This window comes from Leptonotus elevatus, chromosome 8, assembly GCF_054856555.1.
Source record: "Leptonotus elevatus isolate MCC_2025b chromosome 8, RoL_Lele_1.0, whole genome shotgun sequence".
In the NCBI taxonomy this organism is placed as follows: Eukaryota; Metazoa; Chordata; class Actinopteri; order Syngnathiformes; family Syngnathidae; genus Leptonotus; species Leptonotus elevatus.
In genome coordinates, this window is record NC_141246.1 from 12,122,853 (window position 1) to 12,144,058 (window position 21,206).

At 41.3% G+C, this 21,206-nt stretch overlaps 3 protein-coding genes across 3 annotated transcripts; 2 read left to right on the forward strand and 1 right to left on the reverse strand.

Annotated features, from left to right (window-relative positions):
- Nucleotides 1-166: 166 nt before the first annotated feature.
- fbxo10 (F-box protein 10) lies at nucleotides 167-9,152 on the forward strand. The gene is made up of 11 exons (XM_086082165.1): nucleotides 167-507; nucleotides 780-1,383; nucleotides 2,512-3,297; nucleotides 4,392-4,541; nucleotides 5,539-5,675; nucleotides 6,501-6,571; nucleotides 6,678-6,830; nucleotides 6,906-7,256; nucleotides 7,341-7,651; nucleotides 7,722-7,909; nucleotides 7,996-9,152. Exons 2-11 carry the CDS (start codon nucleotides 799-801, stop codon nucleotides 8,174-8,176), a joined length of 2,913 nt encoding a protein of 970 aa, XP_085938291.1. The 5' UTR covers nucleotides 167-507; nucleotides 780-798; the 3' UTR covers nucleotides 8,177-9,152.
- Nucleotides 9,103-13,584, reverse strand: polr1e (RNA polymerase I subunit E). Its single transcript, XM_086082167.1, has 12 exons — nucleotides 13,382-13,584; nucleotides 13,075-13,178; nucleotides 12,907-12,983; nucleotides 12,730-12,815; nucleotides 12,590-12,642; nucleotides 11,963-12,107; nucleotides 10,763-10,867; nucleotides 10,575-10,671; nucleotides 10,337-10,467; nucleotides 9,748-9,829; nucleotides 9,455-9,586; nucleotides 9,103-9,321 (listed from the first exon to the last, which is right to left on the reverse strand). Exons 1-12 carry the CDS (start codon nucleotides 13,443-13,445, stop codon nucleotides 9,156-9,158), a joined length of 1,242 nt encoding a protein of 413 aa, XP_085938293.1. The 5' UTR covers nucleotides 13,446-13,584; the 3' UTR covers nucleotides 9,103-9,155.
- A 299-nt stretch (nucleotides 13,585-13,883) lies between these two features.
- On the forward strand, nucleotides 13,884-21,201 carry zbtb5 (zinc finger and BTB domain containing 5). Its single transcript, XM_086082166.1, has 4 exons — nucleotides 13,884-14,386; nucleotides 15,600-15,816; nucleotides 16,609-17,412; nucleotides 18,095-21,201. The coding sequence occupies exons 2-4, from the start codon at nucleotides 15,607-15,609 to the stop codon at nucleotides 19,244-19,246; spliced, it is 2,166 nt and encodes a 721-aa protein (XP_085938292.1). The 5' UTR covers nucleotides 13,884-14,386; nucleotides 15,600-15,606; the 3' UTR covers nucleotides 19,247-21,201.
- Nucleotides 21,202-21,206: the final 5 nt, after the last annotated feature.

Here is a 21,206-nt window from a genome sequence, read left to right on the forward strand (position 1 = left end):
CATTTATTTATTTTATTATGTTTTTCATTGCAAACTCGCTTACTTAAATGTTGATTAATGTTCTCATCAATTACAATTCCCACTTTTTAGTTGATGATAAACATCAATTTTCAAAATATTTTCAGTACACAGGTGTGGAGGGGCCCCACAGCGTTTGCCTTGAGCCTCCAACTGACTCCGTAATATGGTCAACTAAGCAGTGTGGATGGGAGGCGGAATATGAGCACAGTCGTTGCCGTCTTGTGACGCTCACTCGTCTTGGGAAAACGACACCAATGAAAGCCCGATCCGGATTCTCCGAGGAGGAGGGATGACTGTTATGTTCCCAATTCCGCTAGTATGGCGCTTTCGCAGGAGCCTCAGCCTGCACGTCTGCTTTGTTTTGAACTCTGCAAGCAGCTTGACGAAAGTCGCCGTCTCAGACATCATGAGGGCGGACGGCTCCGAACCGTGAGCTCGTCTTCTTGACTCGATTGTACAAACATGGCAAATCGGTGAAATAACAAGGTAGGACTTCACTTCGTAACGGATCTGCGTGGGCTGCCTGAACATGTTAACTTTATAGTTAGCGCGGTTGACTCATAACTAGCTTGCTAGGCTACTTGTTCAATCGATTGATTAGCGTCATTCGCCTGAATACAGTACACATGGTGTGTTAAGTACATGTTCTTTACATTATAACTGCAGTGTTCCAATCTTCATTTTAACGTCAGCTGTTTATCTTAACCGCTAACGGTTTACAGTTGTTGTCGTGAATATATTTGTGTCTCCTTGTGCAGCACCCCCGGCCCTGCTGTCATGGAGGTGGGCAGCCTCCCAGTGGAGCTGTGGAGGGTTATCATAGCCTACCTGCCTCTCGCCGACCTGGGCCGCTGCTGTCAGGTGTGTCTCGCCTGGAGGGAGCTGGTCCTCTCTCTGGATAACACCCGCTGGAGGCAGCTGTGCCTCGGATGCCCCGAGTGCCGACACCCCAACTGGCCCAGTAAGCCTCACCTGGAGCCCCCGTCGTGGAGGGAGGCCCTGAAGCAGCACGCTCTGGCCACCCGCACCTGGACTCAAAACGGACCCGAGCACCAGTCGACCGCCTGCCTCCTTTTATTCAGGCGCAGGAAAGATCGCAGGGTTTGGCATGTGGGACCCGGGTTTGAATTTGAGACCCTGAGAGGAGCTCTTGGGGTGGCGGGGCCTTATGACAGATTGGTTCTCCACCCAGGGGTGTATGAAGAGCAGGCAGAGGTGGCCCTCAAGGTGCCTGTGGAGCTGGTTGGACTGGGCAGACTGGGTGAGGTGGCCCTTTTAGTGTGTATGGAACAGCAGTGCCCTACTGCCAGGATGTGTAATCTGGTTTTCATGCCACCCTGGTTCTCCACCGTGGTTTACAAGGTGAGTTTTTTTGTTTGCTTTTTTAAATGAATCCAGAACCACCAATTTAAAAGTAAACAGTAGTCCTCAAAGTGTTTACATGAGTAAGTACTCAGTGAAAAAGTAATTGGTGAGTATTTCTGAATAATTGGTAACTTCTGATTCTTTAAAAAGCGTGAACGTCAACTAGACAAATACATAAAATGGAAATATGCTAATTCAGATATTGCCCAACAATATCATGTTAATTGAAACGATGCATTTAATCTGTAAAAATAATAATATTACAAATTAAATATAATTCTCCCACAAACTGATTGTCAAAAATTGACTCTTTGTTTACTGTCATAAAACAACGCGATAGACTCACTAAGCAGATTACATAATTGTTATTTTCTCTGGCGTTTTTAACAGGTTTCACAAAAGTGAATCGCTTTGAAACTTTGCTTCTGCTGGAGGCCAAAGACTTGTTGGTAATGTGATTGTCAAAAAGAGTCAAAACTTCACTAGTAATCTCACTACATAGGTGAATCAAAAGTCCTGTGACTGTACCCAATCCAGAAGGCTTTCTGACAAACCAAAATGTATAGATCTGCAAGAAATAATAGATTATAAAAATAAAAGTACGGAGCAAAATGTAGCACAGGGTAACAGAGTAAAAGCACTGTTTCTTTTTAACAAACAAAAAAAGTTAATGTAAAAAATTATGTTGCTATATTACAATTTATCAAAATAAATTAAATGGTAAGTCAAGTAATATTCACCCCCACTAGTTTAAACACGGCATTCAGATTATTATTGCGTTTGTGGAATATGAATTAAGCAGCAAAATCCACCTATTTTTATTTTTTATACATCTTGGTTGGAGGCAATTTTGCCACTTGCTCTCAACTGAAAATCAGATCATGGTGCCTAAGAGCTCAGGTAAAGGCCACTGACGTCTCACCTGTTCTCTGGGTTTGATTATGTGACATTTGCAAGCTGAGCCCTTATTTCCCCCCCAAAAAAAATCCCAAAAAGTTACCCATTACTTAGTATGTTCTATCATTTTGTGCTTATTTAATGTAGGATTATTGTTTTTGTTACTGCTGACTGATCGTGATGGTGTTTGTGTGATTTGTGTTTCTTTTCTGCCCTTCTTTGTTGTAGACATCATGGGGTCATGTCCAACTGGATAACTGCAACTTTGAGGGCGCTCAGCTGCAAGTCCGCGGGCCCGGGACCTGCCAGGCCCGCTTTTGCTCCTTCTCGAAGGGCAGCTCTGTACATTTGCTCAGTGTGGCTCTCAGCTTACTGGACAGCTGTGACTTCTCCGGGAGCGATGCTGCTTCTGTAACGGTGGAAGGTTCACCCGTGTCCGAAAAGAACTGGGCTTGTAAATATATGGCTGCCCTGGCCAGGACTTTCTCATCGTGTGGGAGCCCCCACAGAGGGAACTCCACTGGCGGAACTTGTTATGATGCTACTGTTAAAAAGGAGCACACGGGTATGGAGGACTGGAAACAGGAAAATGGATCGGAGGCAGATGATCAGGGCACAGCCACAGTGATCGAAGATGGATGGAGTGATGGCGAGAATGATGGCAACAAAGAGGAAGGAATCACCAAAAACACATTTTCATCGGATTATAAAATTCCATGTGACAACCATGGACTCGCCCACTTACTGAAGCCCCGTGCAGACAGCTCCTTGCCATCCGCCTCCTCCCCAAACCCCCCATGTGTGACTCCGGAACCACTCACCCTTCAGCAGGAACTGGAGAGGGACCCAGATGCTCAGATGTTTGTCTCGTCCACTCTCGGCTGTCTCGTCCGGCGTTGTCTCTTCAGGGACGGGAAGGGAGGAGTGTATATGTCTAATTACGGACAAGCTCGACTGGAGGGCAACGTTTTCCGTTGTCTGAATTATGCCGTCAGATGCATCCAGAACTCCATCGTAAGCATGGCCAAGATACAGGACCATTTATGTCGAACACAATCCATTGCAGGACGTCCCACTAGCTGTAATACATAAGATTTTTTTGGGGGGAAATTATTAATGGACTAATATTGTTTTATCAGGACAGATAGGTTATTCATAGTCAAGGAGGCAGATAACCAATATTTGGAGCTGATGGTGATTTGCAGTAAAAAGGAAAATTCATGCCAACAAGTAATTTTATTTAAATGGTTAAGAAAATTGATGGATGCCTTTTAAGCAGCACAACTTTTCAGATTTACAACACGTTAAAGGTTCTCAGACAATAAACATCTTTGCACTTTTTCTAACAAAAAGTGCAGGGAGCTGCCAGGCACAACAGCATGTCTTAGAAAGGTCATTGGAAAAGTAAACAAATAAATACTAAATAGCTCCCAAACGTTTTCTACAGTAAATAAAGTTTTCCAAAATTTCAGTATACAGTAACTGAAGTGTTAATGTTTCACTTAGCTTTGTTTGAGGTTCAAACTAAGACAAATAGAGTAGGGAGTTCCCAGTTTCTGCAGCATCTCTTAGAAGTTAGCTAAAAATGTAACTAAATAAATAATTCCCTGTGGTTTACCCAATTTTAAGATGATCTCTTCTTAGCCAACATATTACAAACGAATAAAAGGCAGATGCCGATATGCGTCAAAATGCCAAATATCGGCACAGATAATCAGTCTATCCCTATTGGAAATATGTTCTAGGATAAAACTGCCGCTATCATACAAGCTTTCTGTCAAATGCTGATGTCTGCACATCTGTTCGAATGATACTTAAAAAAATAAAAAGTGATATATCATATATGTAGTGACTTTTGGGACATCCTGTACTCTAGTCTTCTTTTGTTTTTGTGTTGTTATATGCACGATTGAGGCAGGAAGCCAAAGAAAATAAAGTTTGAACTCTTGGAAGTTGTATAGACTTCAGGACTGTTCAACCTCAGAGTTTCCCCTGCATCGTTCAACTAGTAACTCTTAACTCATGTTCTTATTTAGAGCAGAACTGAAAGTCATTTAAAGCTGTAGCTCAGAACGCAATCAACCGAGCTCTCTGTCCACCTCTTCTAGATAGTGATGCTGCGAAACGAAGTGTGTGAGTGCAGAGCATCGGGCGTGTTCCTGCGGCTGTCTGCTCAGGGCCTCATCGCCGAAAATGACATCCACTCAAACGGGGAGGCGGGATTGGACATCAGGAAAGGAGCTAACCCCATCATTGTGGTAAGATTCGATCATTTTCTAATATGCCTGCAGTGTTAGCAGGATTTTGCATTCATAGTGTATGAATGCATCTTTAAACTCAAAGAACACCATTTGTCGCTTATTTGAGAATTCTCATATTTTGGAAGAAAATGAAATGTATACACAAGATCATGAACTATAATTATGTGTCCGTAATACCATGAAGATACTCCACTCATCCAACCAGATGAATCTGATGCAAGGTTATTGTAGTTTAGGACTTTTCTTTATAGTTAGATTTTACATTTCAAATTCAACTAGTTTTCATTTTTAGTCTTTGAAAATGCTTCATTTCAGTTTAAGTTTTATTAGTTTTAGTATTTGTTTTACAGCTATAATTGTTATTTGTCAAGTGCATGAAAAAAAAGAAAAGGTCAACAAAGTAAACTAATTCCCAAATGACTGTACGACCTTCCTTCTGCCGTACAGTAATCCTGAAGTAAAGACTAATCCGCTGAATCGCCGCTGAAAGCTTATGTATGAAACTAATTGAAAAAGATGAAAGCAAAGCTCATTTTTGTTATAGTTATAATTTTATCAATGTAAACTCTAGTCTGAAACTAGTTTCAGTTACCGTTTTTAAATCATTTTCATTTTGTTTATTTTATTTTTATTTATTTTAAATTGTGTTCATTTTTGTTAACTATAATAACCTTGGTCTGATATCATTCTCATATTCACATGGTATCTAAGAGTTGCAATGATATACGGTGATGTAGCCAACATTATGGACTGGTCCTCCATTCATCGCTTACTTTGGCATTTTAGCTTGGCGAGAGCTCTCATCATTCACTTGTCATTTCTGAGGGAACTACAATTACACTTTTTAGTTTCACTCAAGACATACGTGGAATCCTTGATATGTTTTTTTATGAAATTAATAAGTTCAATTTGTTTCTGAATGATAACTGATCTGTTTACACTGTGCCTGTTTTTCTCTCTCTCTCTCTCTCTCCCTCTTTCTCTCAATCCCTAGTGTAACAGAATCCACAGCGGCTTACGCTCTGGGGTTGTTGTGCTTGGCAATGGAAAGGGCTCACTTCGGAGCAACCGGATCTATAACAACAAGGAAGCAGGCGTGTATATCCTCTTCAGTGGGAACCCTGTGGTCTGGTAGGTGCGATCTCACGTTGCATTCCGTTATTTGCTTTGTTGTCACGTTGCAGGTAAGCGTTACTGCATGCAGGCATTGGTGCACAAAGGTTTTACAAGCTGGTCAAAGTTATAACTCACTCACTCAATTATGTCGACGCACTAATCATTTGTTTACGACTTGAGGAGACATTATTATTGAATATAGATTATTGCAAAGCATTTTCTTCTCTTGTTGGTGTCTTTAATTACAGTATATTGCTGAATTGAAAAATATCAGTGACATCATCGGTGACTAGTTGGCGTTGACTCGACTTTCATAACATGAGCGTAAAAGAAATCCGAATTCAACCCTTAAAGGGGAAGTCAATCTTAAACATTTATTGACAATAATATGTTCTATGCAGCCCCACTAATCTAAATACGGTATTCTGGTTAATATTGCATTAGTGGAATATGAGTTAAGCAGCAATATTAGAAGGCAGCCATTTTGCCACTTGCTGTCTAGTAATAATGGCGTCACAGTTGTTCAGGTCTCAGGTAGAAAACAATCACAGCTCAACTTCAGAAAACAGGTGAGGTGTGATTGGTCGTTGTCTGAGCCCTGAGTAACTGTGATGTCATCTTCAGTTGACAGCAAGTGGCAAAATGGCCACCCCTGAGATGGATAAAAATGGCCGGATTTTGCTGCTTATCTCATATTCTACTAACGCAATATTTACCAGAATACCATATTTAGACTAGTGGGGCTGCATATTGTCAAGACATTTTGGAGGGTTGACTTCCCCTTTAAAGTACAATGTGCTTTCTTCACTGAATCCTTTCTTCATGTTCACCCTCTTTTAGTGGGAACCACATCTTCCAAGGACAAGCAGCAGGTATTGCGATAAATGAGAATGGGAGAGGGATGGTAACAGGTAAGTCCAGCATTGGGGCGGGTATTTTTTATTTATTTATTTTTAAACCATTGTGGCAAATGTAAATGCATAAACCTCTCACTAAATGTTTAATTTTTAATTCCAGAGAATGTCATCAAGGAAAATCAGTGGGGAGGTGTGGACATCCGCAGAGGAGGTGACCCAATCCTGAGGAATAACTACATATGTCATGGATTCTCTGATGGCATTGTGGTGGGAGAGCGAGGCCGGGGTCTCATTGAGGGAAACCATGTCTATTGTATGTTACAGTCCCTTATTTTTATTTTTTTTGCCAAAGTCCTCTAGATGTTGTTTTTTTTCTTTCACTCTTTAGGCAACAAAGGTTGCGGTGTGTGGGTTATGTCATCCAGCCTCCCGCAGCTCCTCGGAAACAACATCACTCATAACTGCATGTACGGCTTGGCCGTGTTCTGCAGAAAGGACCCGGAGAACATAGAAGCCAGGGAGGGGAACTGGCTGGCGCACGACGGGATCGGTGGAGATGACAGCGGTGACAGGAGGGGCGTAGTAGAAGAAGATGGGAGGGAAGAGCAGGAAAACTTGCATGAGGAAGGGGAACTCTTTGCATGGGAGAGCGACCTGGACAGTGAGGATGACCGCCACTCAGCACGTCGCTCCATCAGTGTGGCGCTGGTGGAGAGCAACTGCATGAGCTTCAATGGAGGTAATTAATCGTCATACTTGTTTTGTTTTTTTCCCCATTCTTGATATTAAGTGTTTTTCCCCATGCTTCCCACCCTCTGGGTAGCCGTCGGCCTGTATGTTAAAACCAGCGAGCCGCTCAACGTTTATGCCAACCTCGTCAACCATAACAGGGGCGTTGGCGTTGCCGTGCTCCAGAGCAATCAGCTGACCCGCCTGGTTGCCAACTGCATTCTTGCAAATGTGCGAGGGGGCGTTACGGTGGAGAAAGACTCTCGTGCGGAGCTGCGCGGTAACGGTATATACGGAAACAACGGCCACGGCATCAACTTCACTGGCATCGGACAAATGGTAGAGAACGACGTGGTCGGAAATTGTGGCTACGGGATCCAAGTGTCTGGAAGTGGCGACGTCAAGGTGTTGCATTTTGACATTATCTGTAAAAACATGTTCATGAATTATATGATCATCAACTTGTCATTTACAGGTGTTGCGCAACCGTGTCCAACCAGCACTGAGTTGTGGGATCTCAATGCTGGGACCAGTAAAAGCGGTGGTTACTGATAACCAGCTGTTTCAGGGCCACCCAGATAGCAAAAAAAGCCTTTTCCACTTGGACCCTGGCAACGAGAGCTGCGTGTTACGCAACAACAGTATTTCAAGACATAATAGCAGGTATCTAAGCAACCCACAGTGTGCCAGACCGCATGTGCACTGAGCCTATCTTTTTTCTTCTTTTTTTTTTATCTTGATATATATAGCTGTACATCCGTCCCTCCTTGGATTCTGGAAAACCCTCCCCCTCGCCCACCGGCCAGCTCATCTTCAGGCCTCTCCTCCTCCCGGTACCCATCACGACTGGGAATCTCCATGACGACCAGGATCAGCGCCACTGTGGAGAGCGGCTGCCACAATGGAAGCATGTTCTGCTCTATCCTGTGATAAAACTCACATTTAAAGATGACTTTGACAAAAGCGAAAGTAGACAGCATCACTTTGTTCTGAAGTTGGACCCTTTGGTTTGGATTAACAGCAAAAAAATAAAAAATAAAGTACGTCATTAGATTTGGAAAACCCGACGGACGGAAAAAATAATAGTGTAACTTGATTGCTTCATGGCAAAGCAAGAATCTTGTTGACCTTTTTTTCCCCTGTACTCTACAAATTGTAATCTAAACTAACTTTTCTAATCTGTGGTTATTTGTTGAGTTTCTTTGGCTTTATCACAAAACATCACTGCATTAAATCTCAGATTTATTTTATTGTTTTGTATTGATACTGTCACAAGAGCTTGTACACCCCAGTGGTTAAGTCTGCTTTGTCCACATTGGTCGTTTCAAACTTTAAATGTTTTCAAATATTTATAGTCACCGTTTATTGCTTTACGTTGACTTGACCATCCCACGCTTTTTGTTCTTTCGAACTTTAATATTCTGGGAGGTAGTAGTCTCTTTTTTATATTCAAAATCACAGTGCTAGTCTAATTTTATTTTAAGTCAGAGATGCCGTCTTCAATGTTCTATGAGGTGAAGTTGTGCCTTGTTTGACCTTTTTAGTAATGGTAGCTGGAGGATGAGCTTTATATGCAGAAAAAGCCAAACTCTTGCTCCAGTCTCTCAATAAATGTCCTATCTTCTAGTGAGTCTGTGCTCCTGCAACCAAATAATTCAAATTATTTCACACGGTTGACCTTTTGCCACAGACGCACTAGGTGATCATCACCTAAAGAAGGTAGATGTTCAGTGTGCAATATATGACATCGACTAATGTGCCTAAATGTTAAGATAGATGTACGCTTATATAAATGCTTTTACATTTGTCTTTGCATATGACAGTTAAAACTGTAGAACATGATTTGTGATCACATTTTTACTTTATTTGTTCACTAATAAACAGTTCTCATCTTTGCCTCTGGCAATCCTTAATTCATCCTTTTGCGTTTCCTTCTCTCCATAAATGGTTCATATTTGACGAGAGGTAGAATGAGGGAAGCCCGTTTGTGTTCATCATACAGGCCAGCCACAGCTTTCTTTCCACGGGGTGGCTTTGCCAGGGTCAGCCCCATTGACTTTCCAACTTCAATTATCCTATAAAGCCACAGAAAAGTCCGTTAGCGGTATTTGACTTGTATCATTTGAAATGTTGCCAATTGTGATTCACCTCACATCTCGGCTGGAAGGTCTACAATATTTTCCATCTTAACATCACCACACCACCTACCTGGCCTCGCTGCATCCCATGTCTCGATGCAATAATGTGAGGTCAACAGTCATGTCACCCATATGGAGCAGCAGAACCATGCAGTATGCTGCTAATTTGACACGCATTGAAGCAGACACCATATTAAGGACCCTGCAAGGGGACATCAATTTTACTTGGATCATAATGAACGTGTAGGTTGCTTTAAATTCATGTGTCTATAATTCAATTCAATTTATTTCATTCATTTGCAAAACAAAAGACAATATAAAGCAATATTGAAATTCAAAGTAAAGTAAAAGAGTTCCTCATACCTGCCATTGTTGTAAGTCTCCACTGTGAATGTCCTGAATATTTTGTTTTGCAGAATGCGAGGACAGCCTTCCTCCATGCCAACTGTAAACATCCATCCATCGATTTTCAAACACGTAAATATTAACTCATTCACTGCCATTGACGTCTATAGGCGTCAAAAATTCATTTGAACTATTTCTATTAGTTTAACATTTTTTCCACTTTTTTACAAAATTATGAAAAATTGTAATCATCTTTTCTTCTTTAAAAAATTTATTTTTTATTTTTAATAATCTTTAAAAAAAGAAAGAAAATATAAAAAATTAGGGGCGTCAGGCGAATACATTTTTTAATCATAATTAATCCCATGACTTCACTAGTTAAGTCACCATTAATCACAAATTTTATATCTGTTCTAAATGTACAAGAAAAAATATTCTAGGCTTTCATACTCTTGTTAACAAAAGTGGGAAAAAATGTTAAACTAATAGAAATAGTTAAAATAAATGTTTGACGTCAATAGCCATCAATGGCAGTGTATGAGTTAAAGAAAGGCACAAACTGCTGCTTTTTCAGGGGTGATAGATAGCGAATGGTGAGTTCACTGACACTTGCGGCTGATGCTCTTCTGCTGTGACAGTTTGAGAAGCATAGAAAGGTAAAAAGCGCAGCACACCATCTTCTCTCTGGCTCCATCATCACTGGGCAGGTTCTCCAGGTGCTTCACGACACACAGAACCCTAAACCCGGAGGAAATTACAATCAAAAGTTTAGAAAATACAGCAAAGTTGGCCTTTTACATCTGAATCATACGCTGCGCTAAAATGAATGACTTAAATCACCCTACCCTCCGCTCTCTCTCATCGTCTGTAACTCTTCTGCAGTGAGCGCTGCCATCTTGGAACCAGCCTCTTCCAATGCCTTGAATTCCACTGGACTGAGGACTGTGGGTACGCATAAGGATAAAAAATGACACAAACACACTTGAGGTTTCGATCGTCACCCGCGAAGGGATTGGAGTTAAATGAAGGATACGTTTATCCAGTGGGTAGACATTCTCAGGCGTGTCTGCATCTGCGTTGGACGGAGGAAGGTGGAGTGCTAAACCTGCCTTTGTGTCGGCAACTTCCTGTTGCAGAACTGTGGCGAGAAAGAAGAATCAAAATCTGTATTTTTCAACAACAGCAAAAAAGCATGTAACTGATGTATTTGGATTAATATTTGATGTGTCAGTCACTTCTGTGTATCTTTATTTAGTTACTCTATCTCTTACCTCTCTTTGCTATGATAGTACCAATTTATTTTAATTGGCTCTTATTTTACTTTTGATTTAATCAAATCATTTCAGTAATACTTCTAGTGAATCAAGTTCTTACATTTTGTTGTATTTGTATTTGAACTTGGGTATCATGGGAGCTGAGATCTTGTTTTTTTGTTATCTTTGCTCTTAAATCATTGCAAAGCACTTTGATTTAAATTTAATCATAAATGGGAAAAGTTTGTTTGAATTTGATAAATGATAATTAGTCAAATGCATTCATCAGTAAGCATGGGCAGACATAAGAATCTCACAGTATGATAACCATGGGCAGAAATATTGTGATATCGCAGTATTAAAATTACATCTGTAAAATGACCTTTTTTTTCTTTTTTAAATATTTGACTACATAAGAACAGCATTTTTTCCCATTAAACAAAATATGGAATAGATGGTACTGAAGAAACGTGTAAGTTAAAATAAATAAAATAATGTTAATATTCTTCTTATGTTTTTAATTTTTCTTAACAAGTCACACTGTCCCATTACTGGTGAGCTAATTTTTTTTAGAACATACCAGTGGGATACTCATGTTGTCCTTAGGGCTAACTAGTACCCCTTGGCCCTTAATTTTTTTTAGGACAATGCACTATAATAAAGAGAGAAAAGGCAGGTGTGTTTTCACAGCGTCTCTTTTGTCTTGCTCCCCCTCTCTCCTTCGCCTTCCCTTTCTTTTCTCGTGGAGAACAAGAAGGAAAAAAAGCTAGTTGGAGGCTTCAATAACTGTTTTACTCAACTCTCAAGCAGCCAATCATATTGTGCCCTGCTCAGAAGTTAGAAGTCAACTCAAACTTACCGGTGACAGCCAGTATTAGCAGTTATTGAAACCTTAACTGTTTAAAACCACGATAAAGCGCCAAACCGGTAATCGGCCCACACCTATTCATCAGTATGTTCATCTTGCTCTTTCTGCTTACCATCCAGACCCTTCTCATCAATTACGGTGTTGGCAGCCTTTATCACCGCATGGTGCAGCATGTCGCTGTCCACCTTGTTCTGTCTGCGAGAGTTAAGAGCTTTCTTCTGTTTGTTGGTACCGAACACCTCAATCAGAGAGTCAACCTGCACAGAGGATTCAAGACATGACTACCAAACATACTGTATTTACTTGAAAAACAATTGTAAGAGTGCATTTTATAATTTTTCACCCTTTCAGGCATTATTTGATGAGTTCAGTTTACGTAGGAGTTACTTTTGCCGGCGCGGGATTTAATGAGTATTGCACATTATTTTATTAATTCATTTATGTTTAGAATGTAGGAGACATTCCATTGAATTTGAAATGTCTCGTCACATTACAAAGTAGTCCGACCAAACTAGCCCGAATAGAAACCAATTGGCCCCTTAATTGAGCTGCTTAGATGTAAGATGGTGTTTCGCTGTTAGTGTTGCTTAATTTTTATGTGCAGCATGGGTTACTCGTTACTTATTTAAGAATAGGCTTATTTAACGGGGAATTTGTGTTGCAAAGGTTGACGCTTATTTTACCATCTGAACCCAAACACTAGTTGTTAAATAAATAAGATCATGACAAACTGAGGCACCTTTTCTCTGTAAGTCTGAGTTGCATCCTCATTAGTCATCGTTGTTGCTTCTCCTGGTGATCAGATTCATTTTGTTAGACAGAATGCGCATTATCTTTATAAAGCCATACTTCTGCAGCTCCTTATATATTTTCTCTTACCTGGTATAACAGGTTTGATGTTGAAGAGCTGTGCACTGTGCAGTTCCATTTGCATAGTCTTCTTATTCAATACTCCAACATAATAGCTAGACAACAAAAACATGATATTCCGTTAACAAAGACAATACAGTGATGTTAGTTGTGCAGAGACATTTTTCCAAACCTAATTCAACCTACTTGCAAAGACTGTTGCATTTAAGGGCTTCTGTTCCGAAATTTTGTCCAACATAGGACAACCTTTCTGATTCAGCCACCTAAATAGAAAACAACAACAACGAAACACATAAAGAAAATTCAGATCCATTAAACTTAATCAGGACGAGACTGGGGTCACTGATCTCTCACCAATATCCGCCTATTTTTTTTCCGAGGGTTAACTTCATCTGCACTCCTGTACATCGTGAAGTTCAGTTTATCTGCATTTTGGACGCTGCCATTGGAAAATCGAACTAAAGTAGAATAATTAGAGGGAAACAATCGATTCCGTTAGTCATTGGGAAAGTGAGGAATCGTACAGAGCAGAGTTTTCACAGATTCTTACAGGCACATGCAATGAAAAGGAAAGATTAAAATGAAGACACAAAACACTCAGATAGTTCCATTACCCGGAATCAGATTAACAAACTCTTAGATGTAAACATAAAATAATTACATATCACTGCTTTGTCAGAGTCTCTCTCTTCCCCGCAGCACACGACTGAACAGGAGGCCGCCATCTTTGTTGTCTAATGTTGCAAGAGGCTTCTTCCGGGTCACAAACTTCCTACGTCAGCTTTCCAAGTGGACTTGTTTTTTGTTTTTCCAAGTGGGCTTGTTTGCGTGGCTCATTCCGTTAAAAAAAGGAAGGGATACATGTATGAGGAATATGGAAGACTGTTGAATTTACTTCTTCTTTTTTTTTAATTCACCAACATGAACATCATTTTATTTTGTGTTGTATCTGTACTTGTATTAGTACAGAGTACTTTCATCACAAATTCATCGCAAATTACCATGCAGATATTTCAGTTAAAATCAGTTTCTAAATCGATTATGAATATTAAATTAAATATATTCAAGTAATACACTAATATATGAATACACACTCATGCTATTACCTAATGTTATTTTTGAAAATGTCTTACGTCTGTTACCTAGTGGTCGATCATTGAGTTGCGGATGCTCACCTCAGCGAGGTCAATGAGCACAGCGCCTCCCTGTGAGTCTGGTCGGGAAAATCTGTCTGGGGAGGGCTATTAATTAGAACGACTGTATATCCTTGCTTTTAAAACACACATAGCCGTAGCTAACGGTGTCGTCAGTTGTTTTTATATATGAAACTGCAATCCGCTGAGGATGTAATATTTGCCAGAGTGAACAACAATCCTCATTTGGCTCTTTCGCCCCCACAAGGCAAGGCAGGCTGACATAGATACGAGCGAATCCCTGGGGGACGTGGATCCTGGTGGTAAAGATGTTTTTTAGCCAGCTTGGACGACATTTAACTCGTCAAGACACTTTTAAGTCGCCGATTTAAACCGACGATAACTAAGGTGGCTGCCTTCACGCTTCTCCTTCCATCAGCTTGCTGGCAATTAGCTGGTCAATAGCCAGCTAACTTTAGCCTCGCGAGGGCCCGAATTCTGCTGCTTTGTCATCCATCTTTTGACTGATCAAGGTAATTTTACGAAATTCAATATTTGTTGTGCATTTAGCTGAACTGACCTGACCTGACCTGACCTGACCATAACGCACTTGCTAGCTATTGACCATTTATATCATTGGCACTGTCTGCTACAAAGCTATCACGTAAATAGATGATGCTGTTTAGTGCAGTGTTTACAAAATAAGACTCATCTTTAATAGACAATTAGATTTTATGGGGCACTCCGGTATATATGGATTATGCACTAAATGAATAAAACTATTGGTACACTTCTAAGGTCTAAGTTATTGGTTACACTCATAAAAACATGTATTTACTGTAATATTTTACACAAGAGATGGTACACAAGAGGTCTGTTATTTTAGAATAATTACTGAAGTAAAAGTAAAAAGTAGTCCTCCAAATTACTTGAGTATGAGTAAGAAAGTACTACGCGGGAAAAACTACTCAAGTACTGAGTAACTGGTGAACTAAAACAATAAATTATTTATAAAATTACGCAAATGAATGCAAATTCAGCCCAAGACACCTAAAAGGTTTCGTGATGAGACCAAGATAAATAATTTCAAAACTTTTTCCCTCATTAATTACACTTAACAGTATCATCTGTACAACTCAACTGAAAAGAGAGGAGACAAAATGTCAAATTAAAGTAATGTGGTTTCATAAGTGTGCACACCTGCCTATAACTGAGATGTTGCTCTGTTCGTAATTAACCATTAACATTAAAACTCATGTTAAATGGGAGTCAACACACACCTGTCACTCTTTCAAGTGCCAAAAGTGGTTACATGGAACTACTGTTGGAATGCTGAAAGGGCAACCAAGGAGGAAGTCTTGTGGACAAACCAAAAACAATCAATCATGCAAGCAATTATTGATAGATAGTTTAATTAGATACATAAATATAGCAAGCTAAATGAAGCTCAATATAATGCCATAGAAGTATTAGTTAGTCACAGTATAAATACTCAAAAGTAAGAAGTATGTTGCATTACAACTACTCTGACAACTTAGTATAATTTATCCAACAAGTTACTTGTGTAACTGTTACGAAACAAACATAGCGCGTCACTACCCACCTCTTTAAAGGTACAGTGTGTACAAAAGTAAATAATCAAATATGTAATTCCACACAACTTTAGGCTTGAAAATGATGGGATAGTACTATTACACGCAATTTATTGGCTCATCTCCTAATAACCTGTTTATATCTTGTCGCCAGGAGGAGTATGGACTTTCCGAGCCACTTTGAGCAGATCTTCCAGCAGCTCAACTATCAGAGGCTGCATGGTCAACTGTGTGATTGTGTCATCGTGGTGGGCAGCCGACACTTCAAGGCCCATCGCTCCGTGCTGGCGGCCTGCAGCACACACTTTAGAGCATTGTTCACAGTTGCAGAGGGAGATGCCAGCATGAATATGATCCAGCTGGATAGCGAGGTGAGAACCCTCATGATAAATGCAGTGATAACTCGATTACGTGATCCTGGTTGACCTCTGATTTGGCAGGCAAATTAGAATTATACTTGAAAGGAATCATCCCAGCAGCCCTGTGGACAAATTGTTTGTTTGTCTGTCTCAAAATTCTGAGGTTCTGGGTTCAAATCGAGGTGTTTCCATGTTCACACAGGACCTTGTGTGGGCTTTCTGTACTCTAGCTTCCTCCCACATTCCAAAAACATGCATGTTAAGCTCACTGAAGACTCCTATTTGTTAATTTGTGTGAATGTGAGTCTGAATGGTTGATTTTCAAATGTTAAACCTATGATTTTTTTCATTTGTATCAACTGACTATTTTTATTTTTTTATTTTCTCATTTAGAGCATGGATGCTAGGATTCCTTTAGAATTTGTTGTACAAATGATCCTGGTAGAAGCAGACGCGATCATGAGGTTTGACTCTGGACTTGACATTCCAGATGAAGAGGCCCTATTTTTCCCCCTAGAGTTGTCAGGCGATCTTTAAATGCAGGGTCACAAAAAATCAACCCCCTCACCCAGCTGCCTAGGGTAGAACACAAGCTGTTATGTGATTTAAAAAAAACAAGAACAAAAAACGAAAGTTATTTTTTGAAAAAAAGTGATAGTTTATTGTCCAACATGTGGATGACATTTCAGGCATATTTTTCTTAAGAAGTTTGGTGGAACAGCAAACATTAACTAAGATTTAAGGCATCTGACTTTTGAGCTTCCATTATGCATACAAGCAAACAACAGCATTGTGTGTGTGCAGGTGGTGACAGCGGAGGCATTTGCCGCCCTGGTGGACATGATGTACACATCCACCCTAATGCTAGGAGAGAGCAACGTGATGGACATCCTGCTTGCCGCTTCCCATCTGCACCTCAACAATGTGGTCAAAGCCTGCAAACACTACCTGACCACACGAACCCTGCCCATGTCCCCATCATGTGACAGACCCCCGCCTCACCACCAACAGGAGCAACAGAGGCACAGGCAGCAGGTGGCAGACTTGGTGAACCCCGCTTTAGCAACCAATGCTAACCTCGCCGCAAATGCCGCCACCTCAAAGTTGCAACGCTCCTTCTTGCTGCAGCAGCTCGGCCTCAGCTTGGTGAGTTCTGCTTTAGGCGGGATGGAGGAGGACAGGGTGGGCGGCAGAGTGGGGGAACAAAGAGCCTCCTTCCCTATACGCCGCTTCCACAAGCGTAAAGCCTCCCCAGGCCTATCAGAGGAGAGGCCGAGACAGAGGCATCGCCCCGCTGGCCTGAACTTGGGGTTACTTTCGCAAGAAGGCGTGAATACAGACCGAGAGGAAGGTGCGCTTCTCTCGCCAGATTCCCACAAGATGGGTGACGACTCCAAACTGGATGCAAGTATGCTATGTGCCCCTCAGGATGATCCTCAGATGCCGAGCCAGTCAGACAGTGGGCGGTGTGAGGGGAACGACATGGGGATAATGCAAGGAGGGGTGGGCAAGGAGGAGGACATGGAGGACGGAGACCACCAGAGCAACAGAGTGAAGATCAAATCAGGGAGCGAGGGGGAGGAGGAGGCTGAAGAACCAGAGCAGAAGGTGAGTTTTGTTGTGGGGTTTTTTTAGTTCAAGACTTAAAGCTGCTCTCTGTAACAATTTGGCCAAAAGTATCTTTAAAGCAGCCTTTTTAGTTGACCACTTATGACTGAAACATCTTCTAATTAGTTTATTAACACTTTAGCTGTTCACAATGAGTACTCCTGCAAGCCTCTGGCTAACTGTTTTCAGACTGGATTCGTGTTCGAATTTCCCGCCCTCTGTCTGCGGATATGACGTCATGTGCACATTGTTTACTGAAGAAGGGTGTGTCAGTTTCATTTTTCGTCAACAGGTGGCAGTAGCGATTCGAACTAGAAATTTCTGCTTTCAGTAGCTTTAAATGTGGTTCCTATCCAGGGCCTTAACACAACTACGCCATCTAGTGGTGAATAATGATATTACAGCTTAAAACTACAGTCGATTCTATTTATTTATTTATCCCAAAAAGAAAGAAATTGAGGTTTTAAAGCACTGGTGAGCTTTTGACTGAGAAGGCCTAATAATTCGACCTAGCACTAAGATGACTTTTTTTTTTTTATTGCTGAAAATGAGTGATTAATGTCTCATCTCATCTAATCTTTTGGAATTTGTACATCACGAACAATATGTAATAATCTATAAAATGTTGGCTTAAGAGATTTCCTTTTGCTTAAATGCCCACTGCTCCTCTGGTCTCCCTCAGGTGCTGGTCAAACAAGAGCCGCTGAGCTCACCCGAGCCCGCAGATGAAATTAGTGACGTGACATCACAGGCCGAAGGCAGTGACCCGGCCGAGCCAGTGAGCCAAGAGGATGAGGAGAAGGTGGAGCTGAGCCCCGAGAGCAGCGACCGCAGCTTCATCTCAGAACCGCAGCCCTGCTCCAACTCGCTGCTGCAGTCCGGCTCCCAGCTTCTCCTCAAGAGCAGCATGGCAGCAGGCGAAGGAGGTTTTGGGTGTAGTAACGCATTGAACAGCAAACCTGATTTCAGTATTTCCAGTTTCCTTGACCCAAAGAATTTCAGGAGTAATGGTAGTGGTGTTTTGATGCGTGGAGAGGATGACCTTCCCAACACCACCACCGGTGATGCCGTTGCTCATAACTTCCTGTTGAGGCAGGAGGCTTCTGGACCGCCGGGTTCTGTCCCATCCTCTTTGCTCCAGTCCAGTCCAATCAGCAGTGAAGGTTGTACCCGTTTTGGAAACAACTTACAGGCCGATTCCCTCTTCCTTCGCCCCCTTCATGACAGTTATGGCAACCCAAGAGGAAGTGGGGGATGTGAAGGACGTGGAGGTGTTGATCCATTTAGTTTGGATTTCCAGCGCTCCAGTCTGGGGCTACACTCCCTGGGGCGACCCCCGCGGGGTGCCAGTGGAGCCACTCCCACCGTTCTGAGTTACCCCGGCTACAGGCGCATTGCCCCAAAGATGACCAACAGCATGGGGAGGGAGGAGGGCGGCGCACTCCAGGATCCCGCCTCTTCCTCATCCAACCTGGCGAGCCCCATGCTCCTTAATGAGAGTTCAGGATATGACATGGCTAGCGGCAGGCCCACCTCTCTCCCGCCTCAGCTGACACGCGCCTCGGCAGATGTGCTGTCCAAGTGCAAGAAGGCTTTGTCGGAGCACAACGTCTTGGTCGTGGAGGGCGCTCGCAAATACGCCTGTAAGATCTGCTGTAAAACCTTCCTGACGCTGACCGACTGCAAGAAACACATCCGAGTGCATACGGGAGAGAAACCCTACGCGTGTCTCAAGTGCGGCAAGCGTTTCAGCCAATCGTCACACCTCTACAAGCATTCAAAGACCACCTGTCTTCGCTGGCAGAACAGCAACATGTCCAACGCTGTACTCTAAAGCTCTTGTTGTTGCCGAGAAGGATGCTTGAAGCCTCTTGATCACAGCGCAACAAGATGGTGGTGATCACAATCATCTTGATTGGCCACGTATGAAAAAACACAGAATTTGTCTCTGGTACTATAAGGTCCACTCGTATTGGCAAATGTAATGCACCCTAACTGTTTGTTGCAGTTGGATTTTGTCTTTTTTATATTTGTGGCAGCACCAAACCAGACTGTGATGGAGGACCGATTCAAGTATTGCTCAACAGCTCCTGTGGCAGGCCATCCATCACATTGTGAGCAGATGATAGAAGCAGGGCTGGTAATTAAACGATCTATTGATTCAACTCACACGGTTACACAATATAGCTCCCTGTTGATTACATAGTGGAGCTTGCAGCCTAGGGACTTGCTCAATCAGAAAGATAGGTTGTAAAATCAACTAAACCCCGAGTGCCAGGGAATACATTTGCACCTTTTCAGTTTACGGATGGGACTTAAACCCATTTAACTCTTAGCTACCAGGGAAATGCACCTGTCCGGTTAGTGTGTGGTATTGTTTAGGAATTATAATCACATCTTACTGGAAAATGCAAAGCGCACCTTAATTTGCATTCAGAAGCACGACTAGAATTTCTAGCCTTAAGTGTTACTGATGGGGATTGAAAACAAAGCAATGTCAGCCTTGTGTGAAAGAAAACTGCCATGCAGCAAGATTTCCGAAATGTAAACATCGACTATTTGTGAATCAATGTATCTTTTTCTTTCAAAGAAAGTAAGTGTATGCGTAAATGTGTACTTTATTTCAGTGCTCTTAAACGTGTCTTATGCATCTCATATTGTGCATGTGTTACGCAGACAAATCATTGCTTTTATAGCAAATAACAATGATTCTGAATGTCTCCTTTTCACTACTGGTATGACTGTAGGTGGGCAGTTTTGTTTTAATCTGCTCTGCCCACTTTTGTGACATTTTATTAAAAAGAGAGAGGAAGGGAGAATCATTGACTTTTCAAAATTGTTTACAGTATTTGCACCGATTATGTGTTAATGTATCTACTGTGACCAGTTAACTAATTGTCCAAGCCTTGTTGTTGCTTGTCCATCATTAATATCACGGGACCTTATTAAAAATTCCGCGAGTCTGTCAGGTTGTAAATAGGAGCAGACTTGTTGGGTATAAATCATTTGCATGCAGTGTTACATACCATCTATAAGTGAGCCGAAATAGAGTTAAAAAAAAAAGTTAATTAAAAAAAAAAAGCTCTACTTTTATGTATCACTGAGCGCTCTGCGAGAATTACACGATCATTTCTATTTTGCACCTTATTTGTACTGAGTCCTTACGAGTGTGTCCCCCTATAACAATTTAGTTGGAAACCTTATCAAAACCCTAAAAAAAAAAATTAAGATTACAATGCTATATTAGCCATACAATGGTATATTTCTATTAGTTGTTAACACAGTATTGTTTTTGTTTTATATATTTAAAAAATAATAATAATGTAAACCCACCTTTGTTGGGCTTTAGAAATGCTGACTTAAGTCTTGTGTGAACACGTCCTATTTAAACTACCAACACAACTCACTAATGAACGGCTTCTCATCATTGTGATGTGATACTCTTCCTGTAAACACAAGCTATTTCAAAAGTACGCTAGCTGGAAAGTACGGATAGACCTTTGTGCCTACAGTTTAACTTTACTTGAGCTAATAATTAGCTTTACTAATTACTTGAGCGCCTGAGTAGTTATATTACACTTAACAATATATATGCTTAGTCCCATTAGAAAAAGGCCAAATTGATCAATCTGAATACTAAAAAGCTGTTGTCGATTGAGGCCAAACTGTCAGGATTTCTTGTGTTTGTTTCCTGTAATGTTAACATAGCGCGACCATAAGAGGTCTTGTTGATTGTCAAGTCTATTCAGTTGTACATGCACACTGAATAAAAAAAAAATGAAAACAATGTAATA